Below are 19,466 nucleotides of genomic sequence, written 5' to 3' on the forward strand. Positions count from 1 at the left end.
TTCCTTCCTTCCTTCCTTCCTTCCTTCCTTCCTTTCTTCCCTCCCTCCTTCCCTCCCTCCCTCCTTTCTTTCTTTCTTTCTTTCTTTCTTTCTTTCTTTCTTTCTTTCTTTCTTTCTTTCGTTCTTTCTTTCTTTCTCTCTCTTTCTTTCTTCCCTCCTTTGTTCCCTCCCTCCCTCCCTCCCTCCCTCCTTTCTTTCTTTCTTTCTTTCTTTCTTTCTTTCTTTCTTTCTTTCTTCCTTCCTTCCTTCCTTCCTTTCTTCCCTCCCTCCCTCCCTCCCTCCTTTCTTTCTCTTTCTTTCTTTCTTTGATTCTTTCTTTCTCACTTTCTTTCTTTCTTCCCTCCTTTCTTCGCTCCATTCCTCCTTTCTTTCTTTCTTTCTTTCTTTCTTTCTTTCTTTCTTTCTTTCTTTCTTTCTTTCTTTCTTTCCTTCCTTCCTTCCTTCCTTCCCCTTTCTTCCCTTTTTTGTTCCCTCATTAATTTATTTATTTATCTCTCTTTCTTTCTCTCTCTCCCTCCCTCCTTCCCCCCCCTCCCTCTTTCTTTCCTTCTTTCTTCCCTCCTTAATTCTATCTCTTCCTTCCTTCTTTCCTTCCTTCTTTCCTTCCTTCTTTCCTTCCTTCTTTCTTTCCTTCCTTCCTTCCTTCCTTTCTTTTCTTAAGTATTTTTTTATTATGTATAAGATGTTCTATATATGCATGTGTGTTTGCACTTTAGAAGAGGGCACTGGATACCATTAAAGATGGTTGTGAACTCAAGAGCACTGGAAGAGCCATCAGTGTTCTTAACCACTGAACCATCTCTCCAGACCCAGGTACTTTCTTTTTAAGCAAAATAGGTCAGGAAGGCCATAGAAGTTGCAGGTATGAACACATGCTACACAACCTGTATCTGATTTCAATGCATTTCACACCATCATCTTTGGATGAAGGATCATCAGCATTTCACTTGGGATAGGTGGCCTTCATGGCCTCTCTGCTGTTACCAACAATACCCCAATCCATTTCTGCCCAAGGTCAGTTATAATTATGACTGGAGTTTACTATTGGAATCTCAGAATTTTCATTTTTCCCAAGGGGACCAAAATCCAAGTATCATAAGAGCATTCCCTACATACATATGGACCTCAAATATAAATGCTCCAATCATGAGCTTTAGATCATTTCCCTCCAACCACGGTCTCTAGGAAATTATACTTCACTTAATTGTGCCCTGCATTAACAGAGCCTGAAACATAGGTCATCTATCCTTCGTACCATCCTTCATGCAAACACCCATATAAATGATGATAAGCTTCAAGAGTGCTTAGAAACTTACAGTCATGACTGATGCATAATGCTTGTATTGCTGCCAGGCTTACCACGGTGTATGTGAAGATGGAAATCTTCTAAGTTGTGAAGCAGCCCTTCCTCTCCTGCTTAAGGTAGGCTAGGTCACTCCCTTATCCCTAAAGAGGTTTGGGACATTAAGCAGATTCTAATACTGCTTTAATCTTCTACTCCTAAACATCAATGCTTAGACCACTAATTTCTGTCCATTATATATCAAATGTACCCTCTGTATACAAGAGGGTCCAATATCTGTCTTGTAAGCCTGACGGGCCTGGGATCATCTCTACCTGCCCCAGGCCCCAATCTCCACTTCCAGACCAAAAGGTCTTCAATAATTACCCTCTCTGACCAGGAAGGATTCCAAATTATCCTCTATCTGATGGATGGCAAAAAATTCCATTTAACTGTGTCTCACATATAACTCCTCATTTGAAAGGGGCACCAGAATGACTCTTTTTGTTCCAGTGGTTCCCAAATTCACACCCTCTGTCTAAGAGGACTGTAAATGTCATCCTGTCATACCATGTCTTCAGTGCCTCTCCCTCAGCCTACAGGAGCCTCAGACACACCACATCTACTCATAAATATTTCCTCTTCCCCCTCTGTCTATTGGGCAACAAAGCCTTCTCCTAATGCCCATATTGGACTCAAATATTTCTTTTTTTTCCAGTGGTAGACTCATACCTACCCTCTCTTGTAAAGTGTCAATAGATCTTGTCTTATTGACTATGTGTTCCTGCTATATCCCAACTGTCTAAGATTACTGCCAAATTTCTTCCTGCTACAAATATTCAGAGACATTCCTCCATTCAAGAAAAGTGGCCTTGCTCTTATGTCATCTCACTAAAGGCTTCATAGGCCAAAGATAACCATCCAACCTGTTGGAATACTGAAACAATTGCTGCCTGCTGTCCACACAGCACATAACATATGTGGATATTCTAAATTCTGTAAACAAGAATTGGAAGCTGATCAAGCAATACTGGAACATCCTCTGCTCCAGAAGGTATTTTCATTTTCTCCAATGTGAAATGGTATTTCTTATTTATTGAAAATAGCCAGAGATTTTACCCCTCTGACAAGTAGATATAGAATTTCACATTTGCAAAGTGTCACAGAAATGCTGCTTATGACCAGAGTGCTTCAACTCCCTTATTCTCATGAAGTTTGCCACATTACCTCTTTGATGAAGGACACAACCATCCTACTTCTGTCCAAAACTGCCCAAGCTCCTCCCCCATCTTACTTAGGAAGATTTAGACATTCACAACAGAGAGTGCTCCAACCTGTGTGGAGCACAGTGTGTTTGAGGAAATCCCCCAGATTCACCATCTTCCCAGTGGATGTCCTACCTATTACTTCTAATTTCCATGGTCTGGGAAGCACTGTTCTGACCTAAGAGATTTCAGAACACTCTGGACTGTGATCCCAAACAGAAGAGTATCTAGGTAAGGGTAAATCAGATTACTGTCTTCGTTGTGTTCCCTTAGACAGAGACATCCTGGCCTCCATGCAGAGGAATGTGTGATGGACATATATTTGAGGAAGACACTAAACCAGAGACTACTACATGATACCCTCTAAGAAGACTTCTAAGATTGTTGTCATGCCTACCATGGACATTCAGATGATGTGTATTCTTGATTGTGATTTCAAGTTTGGATCTGATGAAGGAGTAAGTACCTGGAATGTCCTGTCATTCTCAAGGTATGAATCAGTGTTCAATTTCTGCTCAATAGTGCTGCAGACATAGGAATAAGAGGATAAAACTATTCCATACAATCCTATGAAGCTCTTATTGCCATCCTTCTATTTTAGAGAATCTTAGATCTATCACCAATCCCAAGACGGGCAGAAACAATTCTTCTTCTGCACATAGGAATACTGGATATGTCTCCCCTTACCCAAAGTATTCGAAATAATATCTTTTACTGAATTGGCTTTCAGACAATACCTGAAATATTCCACTTCTCACCAAAGGATCCACCAGCCCTCCCTGTTCTAATAGAGAGCTACAGTCCACCAATATCCAAAGGATTCTCAGACATTCTAAATATGCCCCTGTGGGAGTAAAGTTACTGAGTCCATTTAATTGGGCCTCAGATCCTTCTGTTTTGACCAAAGGGATTCCAATCTACTGCCTCTGAGTTACTAGGGACCTCAGATCTAATTTTTTTCCAAGTGGTCATCAAATATGCCTTTCTGACCAATAGTGACCTTGCAATGTTCTCCTCTGATGAATAGACTTAGACACCTCCCGAATTTTAACTCACAAATGGAACTCCAGACCACCCAAGCTTAAAGTACTCGAGCCAAACATTAAGAAGTACAGCCCAAAACAAAAGCTCATTCCCTCAAGGCATAAACTAAAATGATGCGTTCCTCACCATTCATACCTAGACCCAGCAGATGAACATATGCCTGAGAAGAAGAACTAGTGTGGAACTGGCAGCCAGGTTTTTGATGAGTGCTCAGACTGCTTCCTGATCCGGCACCACATTTACTACAGTGAAGAGATGCTCTAGTCTCTGATGAGGAGTTGCTAGCTGTTAGGAAGTACCTGGAATGGGCTCCACTGCATGAGGTAGGCTGGTTCTTTGATCTCATGTCAAGGAAAGAGCATGCAAATTTAAACTCTACCCAACCAAACATACTAGTTTACCTGTACAAAGGGGTTTTAGATTTCTAATTTCTCACAAAGATGCCCTCGTGCATTTCCCCTCTGACCCCTGGGGTCCTATCTATTTTTCATGGCTCATAGGGTCTCATTTCTTCCCAATGTCCATTACCAACTCACCTCTGACCACTAGTCATACATCTCTGACTAGTGTTGGGGATGTTCTCAGTATGACAGTAAGGCCATCTATAGTGCCTACATGCCATTTCTGAATAATTGGATCTTAAAATTCCACCTCTGTCCAAGGGTACTTCAGAAAGCCCTTTCTCATTACATGGAGTCTCTATAGTAGCATCTTTATTCAACAGGCCTCTGGTTGTTCCTTCTGGCCAAGCAGGTCTTACACTTCACTCAAAGAGATGTCACATTTACACAATGTAGACAAAGAGGCTTTGAGCATTCTCATACTCATCAATATAACATTCCTCCCCTCAGGTTTGGAGTCTCTAGAGCAGCAAGGAGAGTGAGGAGTAGAACTCATCATCTTTAGGGCACTCATCATCGATGGATTGTTCCCAACCTTAGTATACAGACATGGATGGTTGAACACAACCATCTGTCAGGCTGACAAAGCACTAGACATCTACTAACGTCCTTGGAACCATGTTCAGATTGCTGCACATCCCCCTGAAGATGCCACGGATGACATGGTTCCTTGTGATTGTTGTTCTCTTCTTCTTGTTGTTGCTGTTTTCTTTTAACTTTTGAAGAAGATATTTTATTAGTTTGTTGCTATGTTAGTCATCTCCTGGCATTAGAAACCAGCATCCCACTAATTAAATGTTTTACATTTCCTACTTTTTTTTGGAAAAGACAATGTATGCACATCATTTTTCCTATTGTTTCAAAGACATACCACTATGTAATTCAACTTTCAATTGTAATCATTTTGACCAATATTCATATGAATATAAATTTTATGTGTAAACTTCTTCCTGTACAGTGTTATTTTCCACCAGATGACAGTTTCATTTGAGGTCATTTGGAAGGTCATTCCTTACTATGTGTCTTTAAAAGATATATTTTGGAGCTGAGTGGTATGACTGAATATCTTCAGCACAATAAATACCTTTTGTAACATTACTATCTAGTGGATTATAAGTATCAGGTTGTACATAGTAGTAACTGAAGTAATGAACAAGCTTGAGAAAGAGATTTTAGGATGTAATCTCTCATAATATACAGAAACAAAGGAAATCCTAGATATTAATCAAATCTATGCACACCAAACGAACATTGTAGGTTTTGTGTGTTTGTTTGTATGTCTTTGTAGTTCGAATGTCCACCCATTAAGTCTTTTTTTTTTTTTTTGAGATCTACAGTTCTTTAGTGTGATAGACACTAGAAAAGCAGTAGTTGTGTTTTAAGAGTTAATTAGAAAGGAGCTTGTTGTTTATCTCACTTTGTTTTTAACTTTGCACTTCTGCCATATCCCAGAAAAATCTTTTATGCACAGTTATACATATTGAATATTTTTTAAACTGGAATTTTTAGTACATTACACCAGCAAATAATGCAAAAGCAGAAAAGGAACAAGCACTCAATTTTTGTGCACCAGGGAAAGTAGTGAATTGGCAAGACTAAAGAGAAGAAAAATTGTTAGTATATTAATATATGTAAGCTATATTGCAGTCTAACTAGAACAATGAAGATCAAAGCTGACTGGGTCAACCTTTATGTCTTAATTGAGGATTGTAAACAATGCTCAGGGTGTGTGTGTGTGTGTGTGTGTGTGTGTGTATGTGTGTGTGTGTGTGTGTGTGTGTGTGTGTGTGTGTGAAGTAAAGGGCACCATGTCTTTAGTGTTTAGATTAATATCACATTTAATTGTCCATCTATCCATCATCTATGTATGTATGTATGTATGTATGAATGAAGTAATGATTGAATGTATTTATGTAGATATATATGCAACTATTTCTCTATCATCTACCTATCACTCTCTCTCTTTCTATTCCTCTCACCCTCTTTCTCTGTTTATCTCTCATGCATGAATATATGTATGCATGTAGATAGGTAGGTGTGGTAGTTTTAATGTAATTGGTTCCCATAGGCCCATAGGCAGTATTAGGATGTGTTACCTTGTTGGAATAGGTGTTTCCTTGTTGGAGGAAGGGTGTCACTGGAGGAGGTGGGTGGTTTCATACATGCTCAAGCCATGCTCAGTAGGGTTCTGTGTGTTTTCTGTCTGTCTGTCTTTCCAAGAGTAGTTGTGATAGTGTGTTCAGTGATCCAAGGAGGGGATGTGGGTTAGGTGGCATATAAAGCAGGCAAGACCCATTTACACACATGGTGGAAGAAGCAAGCTTTAAGAAGCACAAACAATCTTACACACACACACACACACACACACACACACACACATTTGTTGGACAGTGCAAAGCTTCAATCACTTTCCATATATGCTCACATGGTGGATGGAGCAAATCACCAACTTTACTTTTCTCACACTGCTTATATATCTCTGTACAATCTTTCAAGTAGTATAAAATTATACTGGTTACTTTCTATTTTCTTCTAGTGAATAATTATGAATAATTATAATATAATTATAATTATATTATAATTATAATTATATATAATTATATATAAGGAAAAGCATCTTCTCAATATACTTTACAATGACCTGTTTATAAATTATGTTTATAAATATCCAATATTATTCCCAAGAACCAACACACATTTCTAACCAAAAAACTTGTTACAGATTAACAAGTTGTAAGCAAGTAAGGTAATTTCTTTTCAGCCAGTTTCTCTTACTGGTAGACTGAAATTTGCTGTTATACAGAAAGGATTAGTTTTTATCTATCTCAAAAATTAACCCGTCAAAAATCTTAAAAGAATCACAAAACTAAACTTTTATATAAAAACCTATCATCCCTTTCTACTTTGAATCCTCGGGGTGTACATCTGCCCATTAGCCATGTTTTTCTTAAATCATATCAGGAATCAGAGGGGGGAAATGGGTACAAGGAAATAATCATCACCTGAACACCAGCCTGACTTTTGCAAAACAAAACAAAACAAAAAAACAATAAAAAAGCATGTTTTTTGTAGTAATTCTTTCCAAGATCATGGTTGAAGTATTAATCTGCATCAGCTGCAATGCATGAGAAAGTTAGATCTAACTAACACTGTGGGTGGCAATGATATTGCCAAGTGAGGGGCTGGAACCCCCCTTAAATTTTCATACAATCCATAGATTATGAGGGATGTGACATGAGGGCAGCAAGTAGAGAGAAACTCTACAACAGCATGAAATCCTCAGGACACAGTCCTCGGGGCTCTGCCTCTCCCAGGCACACCCACCATGCTTGGGCTATCTGCTGGGCCACATTCCATAAGTTCTAATTGTTTTGCTGTTCCTTTGCACAGCACCCAACATCTATCTATTTAATATTTTACTACAGAGTGTATAACATACATATGGAATTGAAAAGTACACGTCATAATGTCTTGTCTTTCCCTCTACCATGCACATCTTGAGGATCAAACACAGATTAGCTGGCATAGCTACAGTTACCACTTATCTGTCTAACCAGTACCAATACTGTGTTGTATAAAGCTGACTTAAAGGATTATGTAAATTCTTATTGCAAAATATACATATTATCACTATTGCCCCTGTTACCCACAGAGTGAGTACACTTCAGCTTTTAAGTGGTTCACCTCACCAAGAAATCATCAAAGACCAGTATTTTGGAGGTAAAATGTACATACCTGGGAGCCTTTCTGCCATGCTTAATATTCTAGTAAAATTAAAATTAATTTCTCATTTAATAGACCCTGCTTACAGTCCCCCCAAATTTCACTCCCCACGGTTCTTTTACCACCTCCAATCCTCTCCAGTTCCTCCCCCTTTCTGTCATCATTCATCAAATACCCCTCTCTTTCAACTATCTCTTCCTGCATTTCCTTATTCAACCCCATCTCCCTCTACCATGCCACCTGATCTTTTCTTTCTTGTCCACCTTTGTCCACTATTAAAATCCATTCTATTTCACCATACCATGGGCATCCATGTGTGCTCCCCAGTCCCTTCCTCTATACATAACTTCAGTGGATCTACAGATTGTAGACAGGCCATCGCTTATGTAATGTTGAATGTCTTAATGTTTCTATTGCTGTCACCAAAAACTATAACCAAAGCACAAGTTGGGGAGGGTAGGATTTATTTTGTTTACACTTCTTCATTGCTATTCATCATTGAAGAGAGGCAGAACAGGAACTGAAATGGGCCAGGAACCTAGAGGCAGGAGCTGATACAGAGACCGTGGATGGGTGGTGCTGCCACGAATTCTGGTTGAGTCAGCTTGACAGGCCGAGAGGCCTGGAAGCACTCACGAGGCAAAGAATTTCACAGAAGCTCACCTCCTGGAGTTCTGGCATTCTCATTAACCCATATACTCATACCCTATTCCAGTGTTAGTCTGGTGTATGGTTCCATGTGCTCTCGTTTAGTATTATCTTAATATAAGTGCTTTTATGATGGAATTCTGACATAGCTAAGCCTTTGCCAGTGTTCCAATGTCCTAGAAAATCCTTGAGCTGACCATGGGCTTGGAATTCAGTAAGAATGTTGCCTATTCAGTGACATTCCGAATTGCCTTTGGTATTACACTATCACTTTGAATAAAAGCTAAATCACTGCCCTACACAGGAATTTACCATCATCTAGGAAGAAGGAAGTTTGAGACCTAAGGAGGAAGCAGAGTAGATACTTAGAACTATAGATAGCTGAGTTACACCCATATACACATATTTACAATGGCCTAGGGGAAAGGTGGACTATACAATAGACTAGAATAGGAACTATAGCAAGGGGACAAAGCCCTTGACCCTGGCTTCTAACATAATTGGATCTTAGGTGGAACTCTTTTTGATCCCAGTTGTTAACAATGAATTTCATCCCAGGTGGTTCCTGCCAGACCTTCTGTGTTTGTATTCCTCTGTTTTGTGTATGAATCCAGTAACCTCTTTTTACCTTGTTGGTGTGTCACCCAACTTCCCTATTCTCTTCTGTATAAAAAGTTAGATGCTCAATTTGACACATTACATTCAGATTCTACACAACCTCTCCTGTGTGCATCTGTCTGTCATTTCATCCAATGCTTTGCCCACTTGGGACTAGAGACCCGTTCCACGCAGACAAAGGGGCCCAGAGGGTCTGCAGCATGCTGCTTAGTGGCTAGTTCCCCATGATTTCATGCTTTCTCATAGAAAACTCAGAACCACAAGCACATTGATCGCAGTACCACAATGAGCAGCATTCCTCCCCATCCATCATTAATTAAGAAAATGCCCTGCAGTCTTTCCTGCACAGTCCAATCTTATGGAGACATTTTTTCAATTGAGGTTCCCTACTTTCAGGGGACTTTACTTTGTGGCAAGTTGACAAAAAACTATCCAGCCAAGTAAATATCAACATATAAATCAACTCATAGCATAATTACCTTCCTGGGACTGGGATATTTTACTCAGGTTATGTTGTTTTTGTTTTTTGTTTGTTTGTTTGTTTGTTTTCTGTTTCCATCCATTTGGCTACAGATTCCTGATGTCAACTTTTCATAACACTGAGTAATGTTCCATTGTATAAATAAAACATATATGTTATACATTCTTCAGTTTATGGACATGTAGGTTATTTCCAGTTGCAGATAATAATGAATACAGCAGCAATTAACATGGTTGGCAAGTGTCCTTCTGGGAGGAAGAAGCACTTTGCAAAACTTTCTGACCTATCAGGTGTCTGTTGTTATGTCTCCCCTCCCCCATTTGAAATCTGATTTTGCTTATTTGGATATTATCTCTTTTTATTTTAGTTAACTTGGATAATAGTTTGTTGATCTTAGTGATCTTGTCAAAGAACAAATACTTGTTCCAATTTTTTTTTTTATTTTTCTCTTTCTATTTTATTTATTTCCACCCTGAGTTTTACTACTTCCTGCCACCACTTCTTTTGGGTGTCATTTCTTCTTTGTGTTTGAGGGCTTTAGGGTGTGGTTTTAACATGCTAGTATAAGGTTTTGTTAATATTTTTAAACTCATTTTTATTAGATATTATTCTTCATTTACATTTCATATGCTATCCTGAAAGTTTCCTATACCTTCCCCTGCCCTGCTTGCCAACTCACCTCCTGCTTCCTGGTCCTGGCATTCCCCTGTACTTGGCTATATGATCTTCACAAGAACAAGTGACTCTCCTCTCTTTGATGGCTGACTAGGCCATGCTCTGCTACATATGCAACTAGATACATAGTCTGGGGGTTACTGGTTAGTTCATATTGTTGAGCCTCCTCTAAGGTTGCAGACCCCTTTAGCTCCTTGGGTACTTTCTCTGGATTCTTCATTAGGGGCCTTGTGTACCATCCAATAGATGACTGTGCGTATACATTTCTGTATTTGCCAGGAACTGGCATAGCCTCACAAGAGATAGCTATTTAAGGGTCCTGTCAGAAAAATTTTGCTGGCATATGCAATATTATCTGCGTTTGGTGGTTGTATATGGGATGCATCACCAGGTAGGGCAGTCTCTGGATGGTCCTTTCTTTTTCTCAGCTCCAAACTTTGTCTCTGTAACTCCTTCCATGGGTATTTTGTTCCCCGTTATAAGAACCAATGAAGTATCTTCCTTCATCTCGAGTTTCATGTGTTTTGCAAATTGTATCTTGAGTAGTCTGTTTCTGGGCTAATATCTGCTTATAAGTTAGTACATATCATATGTGTTCTTTTGTGATTGGATTACCACACTCAAGATAATATCCTCCAGATACATGCATATGCCTGAGAATTTCATAAGTTCATTCTTTTTAATTGCTGAATTGTACTCCATTGTTTAAATGTACCAGAATTTCTGTATCCATTACTCTGTTGAGCAACATCTGAGTTCTTTCTAGCAAATGGCTATTATAAATAAGGCTGGTATGAACATCTTAGTGTATGAATCCTTATTACACATTGAAGCATCTTCTGGGTATATGCCCAGGACAGGTGTTGCTGGATCTTCTAGTAGTACTATGTCAATTTTCTGAAGAACCGCCAGACTGATTTCAAGAGTGGTCATACAAGGTTCCAATCAAACCAGCAATAGAGGAATATTCTTCTTTCACCACATCCTCACCAGCATCTGCTGTCACCTGAATATTTGATCTTAGCCATTCTGTGTATATATATACAGAATACTATATAAGCATAGAATTAGAAGTCAGTAGTGTTGGAGGTCCAAAATGTATAATATGTTCCCCAATGTGAATTAACATGAAGGAGAGATGATTGCTCAACTGCAGCCTTACTAATCATTCACATAGGTTTACAGTTACCTCAAGTGTACTTTTCTACTTAAGCAGAAAACCTAGAGGCAGCATATCTATTTAGTAAGAACAAACAAAAGATTTTGGAAAGAAAAATAAAGCACACCACTCATTTGTCCAGAACATGTAAATAAATAAATGCTAGTTTGCTTATCTTACAGACACAGAGCTTATTTATTCATAATTTCTCTGATCTTAAAACAAAAGTGTTCCACTGAATATGAACATTTTTCTGCCTACAGTGTAAAATTTCAACTTTCACAGGTGTTAATGAAAGAGATGTAACTGTATGGAACAGAAAACATGCACTGAATTATTTATAATGTCAAGTAACATAGCAGCCCAAAGAAACCAGGCTCCTCCAAAGTTGTGATGAAGTATGCAATGTTTTCTTCATGACTTCTGATCAGTGCCCTGATTAATAGACCTGGGTGCTCAGTGAAGTTAACCAGCTCCCTTCCCAGAATGTGTATATAAATTTGTAGTTACTTTGAATGACTAATTTGTTCTACATAAACAGCTTTTGCACTTTTATATCCAAGAATTTCTTTGGAAACAAGCATCCATAGCAAATTAAAACAGATATACGGTGTACATCATTAGGAAGGAAGAAAAATATGCGCTGCTATAATTGTCACTTTTATATTATCCACAGCCTTATGATTACTTAAACTAACATTTTCAACTCATTCTTATTTAATAAGGTAAAGTTATAAAAGAAGATACAAGCTAGAGATGTCCCAACAATGCAGATAACTGCATATGGTACATCATTAACAGGCTGGTTATAAAGTTGTTTTAGAGCTTTGAGTTTCACATCACAGTACCAACACATATTTTATTGTTAGTGCTGTCTCTTAGCCAAATAAATAGATAATTTTAGTGGATTTTATCATTTCAAAGCAATTTTAACACTTAACCTTAATTTTAGTTCTTTCAATTTTAGTCATTTCAACTCCAATTTGTATGAAGCATTGTTAAGCATTCAATTTCAAGACCTAGAAATACATTATTACAAATATTTTAGCGTTCTAGTCATTGAATGTCAAGTTGGATTATATAATAATGGTTCAAATTAGCCAGGGTAAGTTCATACCCAAACGGGAATCTCTCTTCTCAGAGGAAAAGAAGTGGGTAAATGAGGGGTGGGGCTGTTTGAATGGGGACTAGGTGGATAGACAGAACTACCACTACACAAGAGATATAAAGTGAATTTGTCAATGAATAAATAAATGAAGGAATAAGCAAAGAAATCAATGAAAATGGCTATGTTTTCTTTCGGTTGAGGACTCGAATTCTATATCTAGTTATCATATCAGGCAATTTATACACATTTTTAAAATTTTTATATAATCTTTCTTATACTACAGTCATTATCACCCTGCTGGTCTACCCTATCACTGTTCATATCCCATATGTCCTCCCCCTATGTCTGAGGTTTTCTCCCCACACTGGACCCCTCTAGTCCTCTTTGTTCTCTGGGCCTCAGGTCTCTGGAGGTTTTGGTACATGTTCTCTAACTGAACAAAAACTCCACACTCCTCTGCTGTATATGTGTTGGTAGTCTCATATCAGCTGATGTATGCTGCATGGTTTGTGGTCCAATGTCTAAAAGATCTCAGGGTCCAGGGTAATTGAGACTACTTGCTGGTACTCATACAGGGTTGCCCTCGTGCTCAGCTTCCTCCAGTTTTTCATAATGCAACCAAGGGGGTCAGTAGCTTCTTTCCATTTGTTGGGTGTAAATATCTGCATCTACCTCTTTCAGCTGCATGTTGGGTCTTTAAAAGGGCAGTGATGGGAGAACACCATGGCCTCTGTAAAAGTGTCAGGCTTTGGGTCTCCCCTTGAGTTGGACACCAATTTGAGCCTGTGGTGGGACCTCCTTTTCCTCAGTCTCCTTTCCATTTTTTTTTTCACTGCAGTTCTTTTTGACAGGAACAATTATGGGTTAGAGTTTGGACTGTAGAATGGTAACCCCATTGAACACTTGATGCCCTATCTTTCTCCTGGAAGTGGGCTCTAGTAGGTCCCTCAACGTACTGCACAGAATTTCTTTGTCACTCCCTTTGAGTCATGAGAGTCTCTCATCTCCCTGTTCTCGGAAACCATTTGCAGGGTCTCCCACCCTCCTACCTCTCAAAGTTGCCTGTTTCCATTTTTTTCTGCTGGCTCTCAGGGCTTCAATCCTTTCCCTCCACCCAATACCTTATCATGTTCTCCTCTCTATCTCCCTGTCTCATTTCCCAACCAGTTCCTTCCATCCCTGCCTCCCTCCCATGTGATTTCTTTCTTCCTCTTGCCAAGTTGGATGGAGGCATTCTAACTTGGGAACTCCATCTTGTTAAACTTTTTGAGTTTTATGGAATGTATCATGGGTGCTGTGTACTTTTTTTTCTAACATCAACTTATTACTGTATACATGCCATGCATGTCCTTTTGGGTCTGAGTTACCTCACTCTGGATAATATTTTCTAGTTCCATCCATTTTATTGCAAAACTCAGGATGTCCTCTCTCTCTCTGTCTCTGTCTCTGTCTCTGTCTCTGTCTCTGTCTCTGTCTCTGTCTCTCTCTCTCTCTCTCTCTCTCTCTCTCTCTCTCTCTCTCTCTCTCTTTCTCTCTGTCTCCCCTCTGCCTGCCCCTTCCCCTCTCCCTTTCCTTCTCCCTCTCCTTCTCTCTCCTTTCTTCCTTTGTTTATTTATTTATCATTGGGTATATTATTTATTTCTATACATTTCTTTTAAAATTTAATTTTATTTTTCATTTATATTTTACACTACATATTCCATTCACCACAGCCCCATCCACCCTCTGACTGCTCCATATTCCATGCCTTCACCCCGTCTCCATGTGGATACCTCCACACCCACTTCACCTGACCTCTATATGCCCTGGGCCCTCCAGTCCCTTGAGGATTAGGTGCATTATCTCTGAATGAACACAGACCTGGAAGTCTTCTACTGTATGTGTGTTAGGGGTCTCATAACAGCGGGTGTAAACTGCCTGTTAAGAGGTGCAGTGTTTGAGAGACTCAGGGGTGCAGATTACCTGAGACTGTTGGTCCTCATACAGGATGGCCCTTCTCATCAGCTTCATTCAGTTTCCCTCATTCAACAACAGGTGTCAGCTGTTTCTGTCCATTGGTTGGGTGCAAATATGTGCACCTGACTTTTCCAGCTATTGCTGGGTCTTTTGGAGGGCAGTCATGATAGGCCCCTTTTGTGAGTGTTCTATAACCTCAGTAATAGTGTCAGGCCTTGGGCCCTCCCACTGACCTGGACCCCACTTTGGCCTGCCACTGGACCTTCCTTTCCTCAGGCTCATCTCCATTTCTATCCCTATACTTCTTTAAGACAGAAACAATATGGGTCAGAATTGTGTCTGTGGGGTGGCAAACCCATCACATACTTGATATTCCTGCTGATGGTGGGTTCAAAAGTCCCTCTCCTTACTGTCAGGTATTTCATATAAGGTCCCTTCCTTTAAGTCCTGGGATTCTCTCACCTTCCAGGTCTCTGGTGCACCCTGGGTTTCCCAAAACCTCCTCTCTCCTGAGGTTGCTTGTTTACATTCTTTCTGCTGGCCCTCAGGGTTTCAGTCCTTTTCCCTCAGCCAATACCAGACCCTGATCCCCTCTTCCCCCAATTTCCACCACCCTGTCCACTTTCCTTCCCAGGTCTCTCCATTGCTCCTCATTGTGTCTTTTCACATAAATGTAAAGAGCCTTATATTGTAGGCACAAGTTGATATGCATAGTCCCTTTAATAAAATATTTCTTTTTTGTAATGTTATCTGACATTCTTAACATCTTCCCAGTACATTTTAAAGCTATTCCAAAGTACAGTTCTTCTGTGCTGTCACTGTACTTCATACTGCTAATATTCACGCTTGTTTCTCTTTTCAAATGAGTGCCTTCTATTGCATCAGGAATCGATGATATTCTAAATCTCAACAGAAACAATTTACCATTTTGTTGATATTTTATATTCCGTTGCTGAAAAAAAAAACACATAGCAATCAAAAGAAGCTTTTGAGGAAAGTGTTTATTTACTTATGTACCTTGGACACAGTATATTGAATGAAGCCAAGGCCTGAAATTGGATGCTGTAACTCCATGAAAGCATGAGGGAAAATGTTGATTACTGGCGTTACAACCATGTTGTCTTCAGACCTTTATCTTATAACTCCAAAAACATCTTGCCTAGAGATGGTAGTATTCACAGTCAGTATGGTCACCTAATATTAATCATTAATTAAGTTCATGGTTTACATACAAAACTGCAGGTCAGGATGATGGTAGCGTTTCCACAATTGAGATTCCTGGTTCTCAATATCTTCAAAATTGTGTCCTTATGAATGAGACCATGTTTGTAAGTTCAATTTTGTATATTATTTAAATTTTTATAAGATTAAGTACTACTTTTGTTACAACAAAGAAAAAATATGTTGAGTATCATTTAACATTTTCATAGTATGAATATTTCAATAATGAAATTTATCTTTGTACTTATGTATAAAATTTCAATCTGGTTTAATTAAAATAACATAACACTTTGGGACAAAGATACACATTAGCAACCCTGCACTAGAAGCCAAGATTGAGAAAACCTCCACAACCACCATGACCCTCCCCTTGGTGCTGTGGTAGACAGGGAGGAAGGTGATCCAGACACTGCAAAACACCAGCATGCTGAAAGTTAGGAACTTGGCTTCATTGAATGTGTCAGGAAGGTTCCTAGCCAAGAAAGCCAAAGTGAAGCTCACCAGAGCCAAGGAGCCCAAGTATAACAGGACAATGTGGAAGGCAATGAAAGAGCCTTTATTGCAAAGAATGACAATCTTCCCATGTTCAGATTGTATATCTCTGTCAATAAAGGGAGGGGATGTTACCAACCAGATTCCACAGAGAACAAGTTGGATTAGGGTACAAATGGGAATGACCAACTTAGGAGCCCCTGTTACCAACATCCCTCTCATTCTTCTTCCTGGAGTAGTGAGTTTGAAAGCCATGACCACAGTTATTGTTTTGGCCAATACTGTAGAAACAGACACAGTGAAAAATACGCCAAATGTGCTCTGCTGCAAGATGCAGGTGACCTGGTCGGGATGTCCAATGAAGAGCAGCGAGCAGAGAAAGCAGAATACTAGAGAGATGAGCAGGATGTAGCTGAGAATGTGGTTATTGGCCTTCACAATGGGAGTATCCTTGTACTTCACAAATGTGACGAGGACTAGAATTGTGATGGCCGAGAAGGACAGTGCCATGCAGCCTAGGGTCGTCCCCAGTGGATCTTCATAAGCCAAAAATGATATAGTTCTTGAGAGACAGTAGGTTTGCTCTACGTTGGCATACTTATCATCTGGACACTTCACACACTGTTCCATATCTGCTGGCAAATGTACATAAACCCTTATAAGATATCATAATTACATAGGTAATAATTTTATATTTGTGTTATTCATAGCAAATATTAATAAATAATCTAGTGTTGATGATCTATTCCCTTCCTTTTTGCTGTAGAACCACTAACTTAAAATTGCCCAGTATTGACCTATGCATTGTGATTGAAAAAAAAAATCATGGAAAGTGGAACAGGAAAATATTCTTATTTTACAAAAACAAAAATATGATGAATAATTATATGCATAATCTCAGATTATTTAATTCCTGTAAAAATAAATTCACTATTCACAGACAAGGGTAGTGTGCAGACATCGGTACTGGTGTCAGTTGATGAAATGCATCACGTACTTTGTTTGCTCTGTGGTATTTGCCTCTGTCTGTATCTCCACATAGGAACCAGAATATACAATTCCTCATTCAAATACTGTTTGCATAAAGGAATATTTTCGTTCTTGTAGCTGTACACCTCATAGACGTATGCATGTCCTTTCATTGTTTTTCAATCTCTATCTTGCCAAATACACATTCCATGCTATATGGCAGGAAGCTTATGGATGTTCACATTTATCCCTCTTTCCTTAGCTAAGCTCTGAGCCATCTCTTGCTGCATTTTGAAATCTTCACTCTTGTTCTAATTCTTTAAGAGGAAATACTTAATCCTCTGACCATCTAACCTCTTAAAATATATTTCATTAAACAACAACTGTTACCCTGAGCATCTGGTCTTTTTCACAGTGTAAGCTGGGTGATAGAGGGAAAGATTTTGGACTGATCAGGTGGTCAACTTTCTATGTGCAACAAATCAAAGAAAAATAAACATATGCATAGATTATTACATCTAAAATGTTTCTTTAAAACATTGTTATACAGGTATGTCCTCCTAAATACTTTCTATATAATATGAAAACAGTAACCATCATAATTTGAGAGAAAGGCCTTGTTTTAAGAAGATATTGGAAGTTTTTTGCTGGTACCAAAAGAGGTTGGCACTATTTAACTGATTATGTTTTCAGTCATGGAGATGTTAGGTCTTTAGTTCGCATCTAGGCCATTTCATATTTCTAGTTTGGATAGAGAAGGTATTCAAATTTATCAAATATTCTTCTGTATGCAAGAATGTACCTGTTTCATTGGAAACCTCATTTTCTGGGCACTGAACACAATCAAAGCAGCAGTCTGATGTTTCTTTCTGAAAAATTTTCCTGAATCCAGCAGTACATGTCACACTACACACGGAGGAGGGAACCTGAGGCAGTGCATAAATGTTATATAATATGCATATGAGTGTGTGTATTTCATGTATTTATCATATGAATAATGACCCATAGATTGATATATGGAGCACTAACAGAAATGGCTATACATATTCCTCTGATAACTTGTATCACTTTACAATATCAGGCACATTTTAATCTTGTTACCTCCAACACACTGATTGTCACAAAAAATTTACTACATCATTTAATATTATTTTTGTATCATTCAGGTTGTAGCAATTCAAAAGTGTACCTTCCTAAACTGATCAATCCAAAAAGAATGTTTAGGTGGCACAAGTTTTTCTCTCATGATTTATAAATTACAAAAAAGATACTGGGATATATGGAGGGAGAATGTAGGGTAAATCAAGAGAGAGTAGTTTGATGACTATGAACAAAATATTTTATATAACACTCTTATGAAATTAATGAAGTACTCCTAAGTGTAAAAGAAAACTTTGAACACACTATCCCTTACTCTCTTTCCCCTGCATCTATGAGGGAGCTCCACACCCACCCATTCCTGCCTCATCACTCTAGTATTCCCCTGTGCTGGGGCATCAACCCTTCAGAGGAGCAAGGGATTCCCCTCCCACTGATGCCAGATAAGGCAATCCTCCACGGAGGAGGGGAAATCACGAAGGAAGATAACATTTTAAATGTAAATAAATAAAAAACAATATAAAATATATAAATTAAAAAGAGAAAACCTTCAATATGGAGAAACATTTACGTTAAAGAGTCCATGATATACTTAATTAGGTTATAAATATGTTTCTACAGAATTAAAAAAAACATGTTAATATATAGTTAATTTTTTTTTCATTAATCATATGTACATATACATTATACTATAAACCCATTATATATATTCCTGTATTGTAGGTAATAGACAATTTGGGTACTATTGAACATGGAATTCAGAGGCCATTGATCCATCGATTACCAGATATACTTGAAGTTGAGCATTATCAAAGTTTGATTATTGTAACATTGGATGGTCTTTTGCAAAAGTAGCAATTGGTATTAAACACACAATCTCATATTTAAAAACCTATATATCCTGAAAAATAAAAATTATGGTATACCCACTGATGTTCCTCCCATGGCCCATTCCAAATCATCAGATATATGAAGTTGTTGACTCTTTGGAAAACAAGGTATATAGCTTCCTATTTTCACTTTTAATCCAAGGCCTTGTGGAAAATTCCAAATGATGAAAATGTCATACTCTGTACACTGATTTTCCCTATGCTTCATGTTCACCAGTTCTCCAACAGGGTTCGTAAATACCCTGGTTTTCATCAAGGAAGACATCTAGAAGAGATTAATGCTTACAATATGAACAAAGCATATCTATAAAGGTAACACAAAATTGAGAATTCCCTAATTTCTTAATGACTCCAGAAAAAAAAGCAGCTGTATTGAAATAAACGTGTGTATAAAAAAACAGTATACCTCATTGATAACTGAAAATTTATATACTTC

General features: G+C 38.5%; 1 protein-coding gene across 1 annotated transcript in view; it reads right to left on the minus strand.

Moving 5' to 3' along the window:
- Window positions 1-15,839: 15,839 nt before the first annotated feature.
- Window positions 15,840-19,466, minus strand: part of LOC147000053 (vomeronasal type-2 receptor 116-like) — an 8,862-nt gene continuing 5,235 nt past the window's right edge. The window contains 3 exon segments of the mRNA XM_085834359.1: window positions 15,840-16,705; window positions 17,845-17,968; window positions 19,071-19,295. Of these exon segments, the coding sequence (XP_085690485.1) occupies window positions 15,840-16,705; window positions 17,845-17,968; window positions 19,071-19,295 (1,215 nt within the window).

Source organism: Mus caroli, unplaced genomic scaffold (genome assembly GCF_978045245.1).
Source record: "Mus caroli unplaced genomic scaffold, Mus_caroli_1 scaffold_22, whole genome shotgun sequence".
Taxonomy (NCBI): Eukaryota; Metazoa; Chordata; class Mammalia; order Rodentia; family Muridae; genus Mus; species Mus caroli.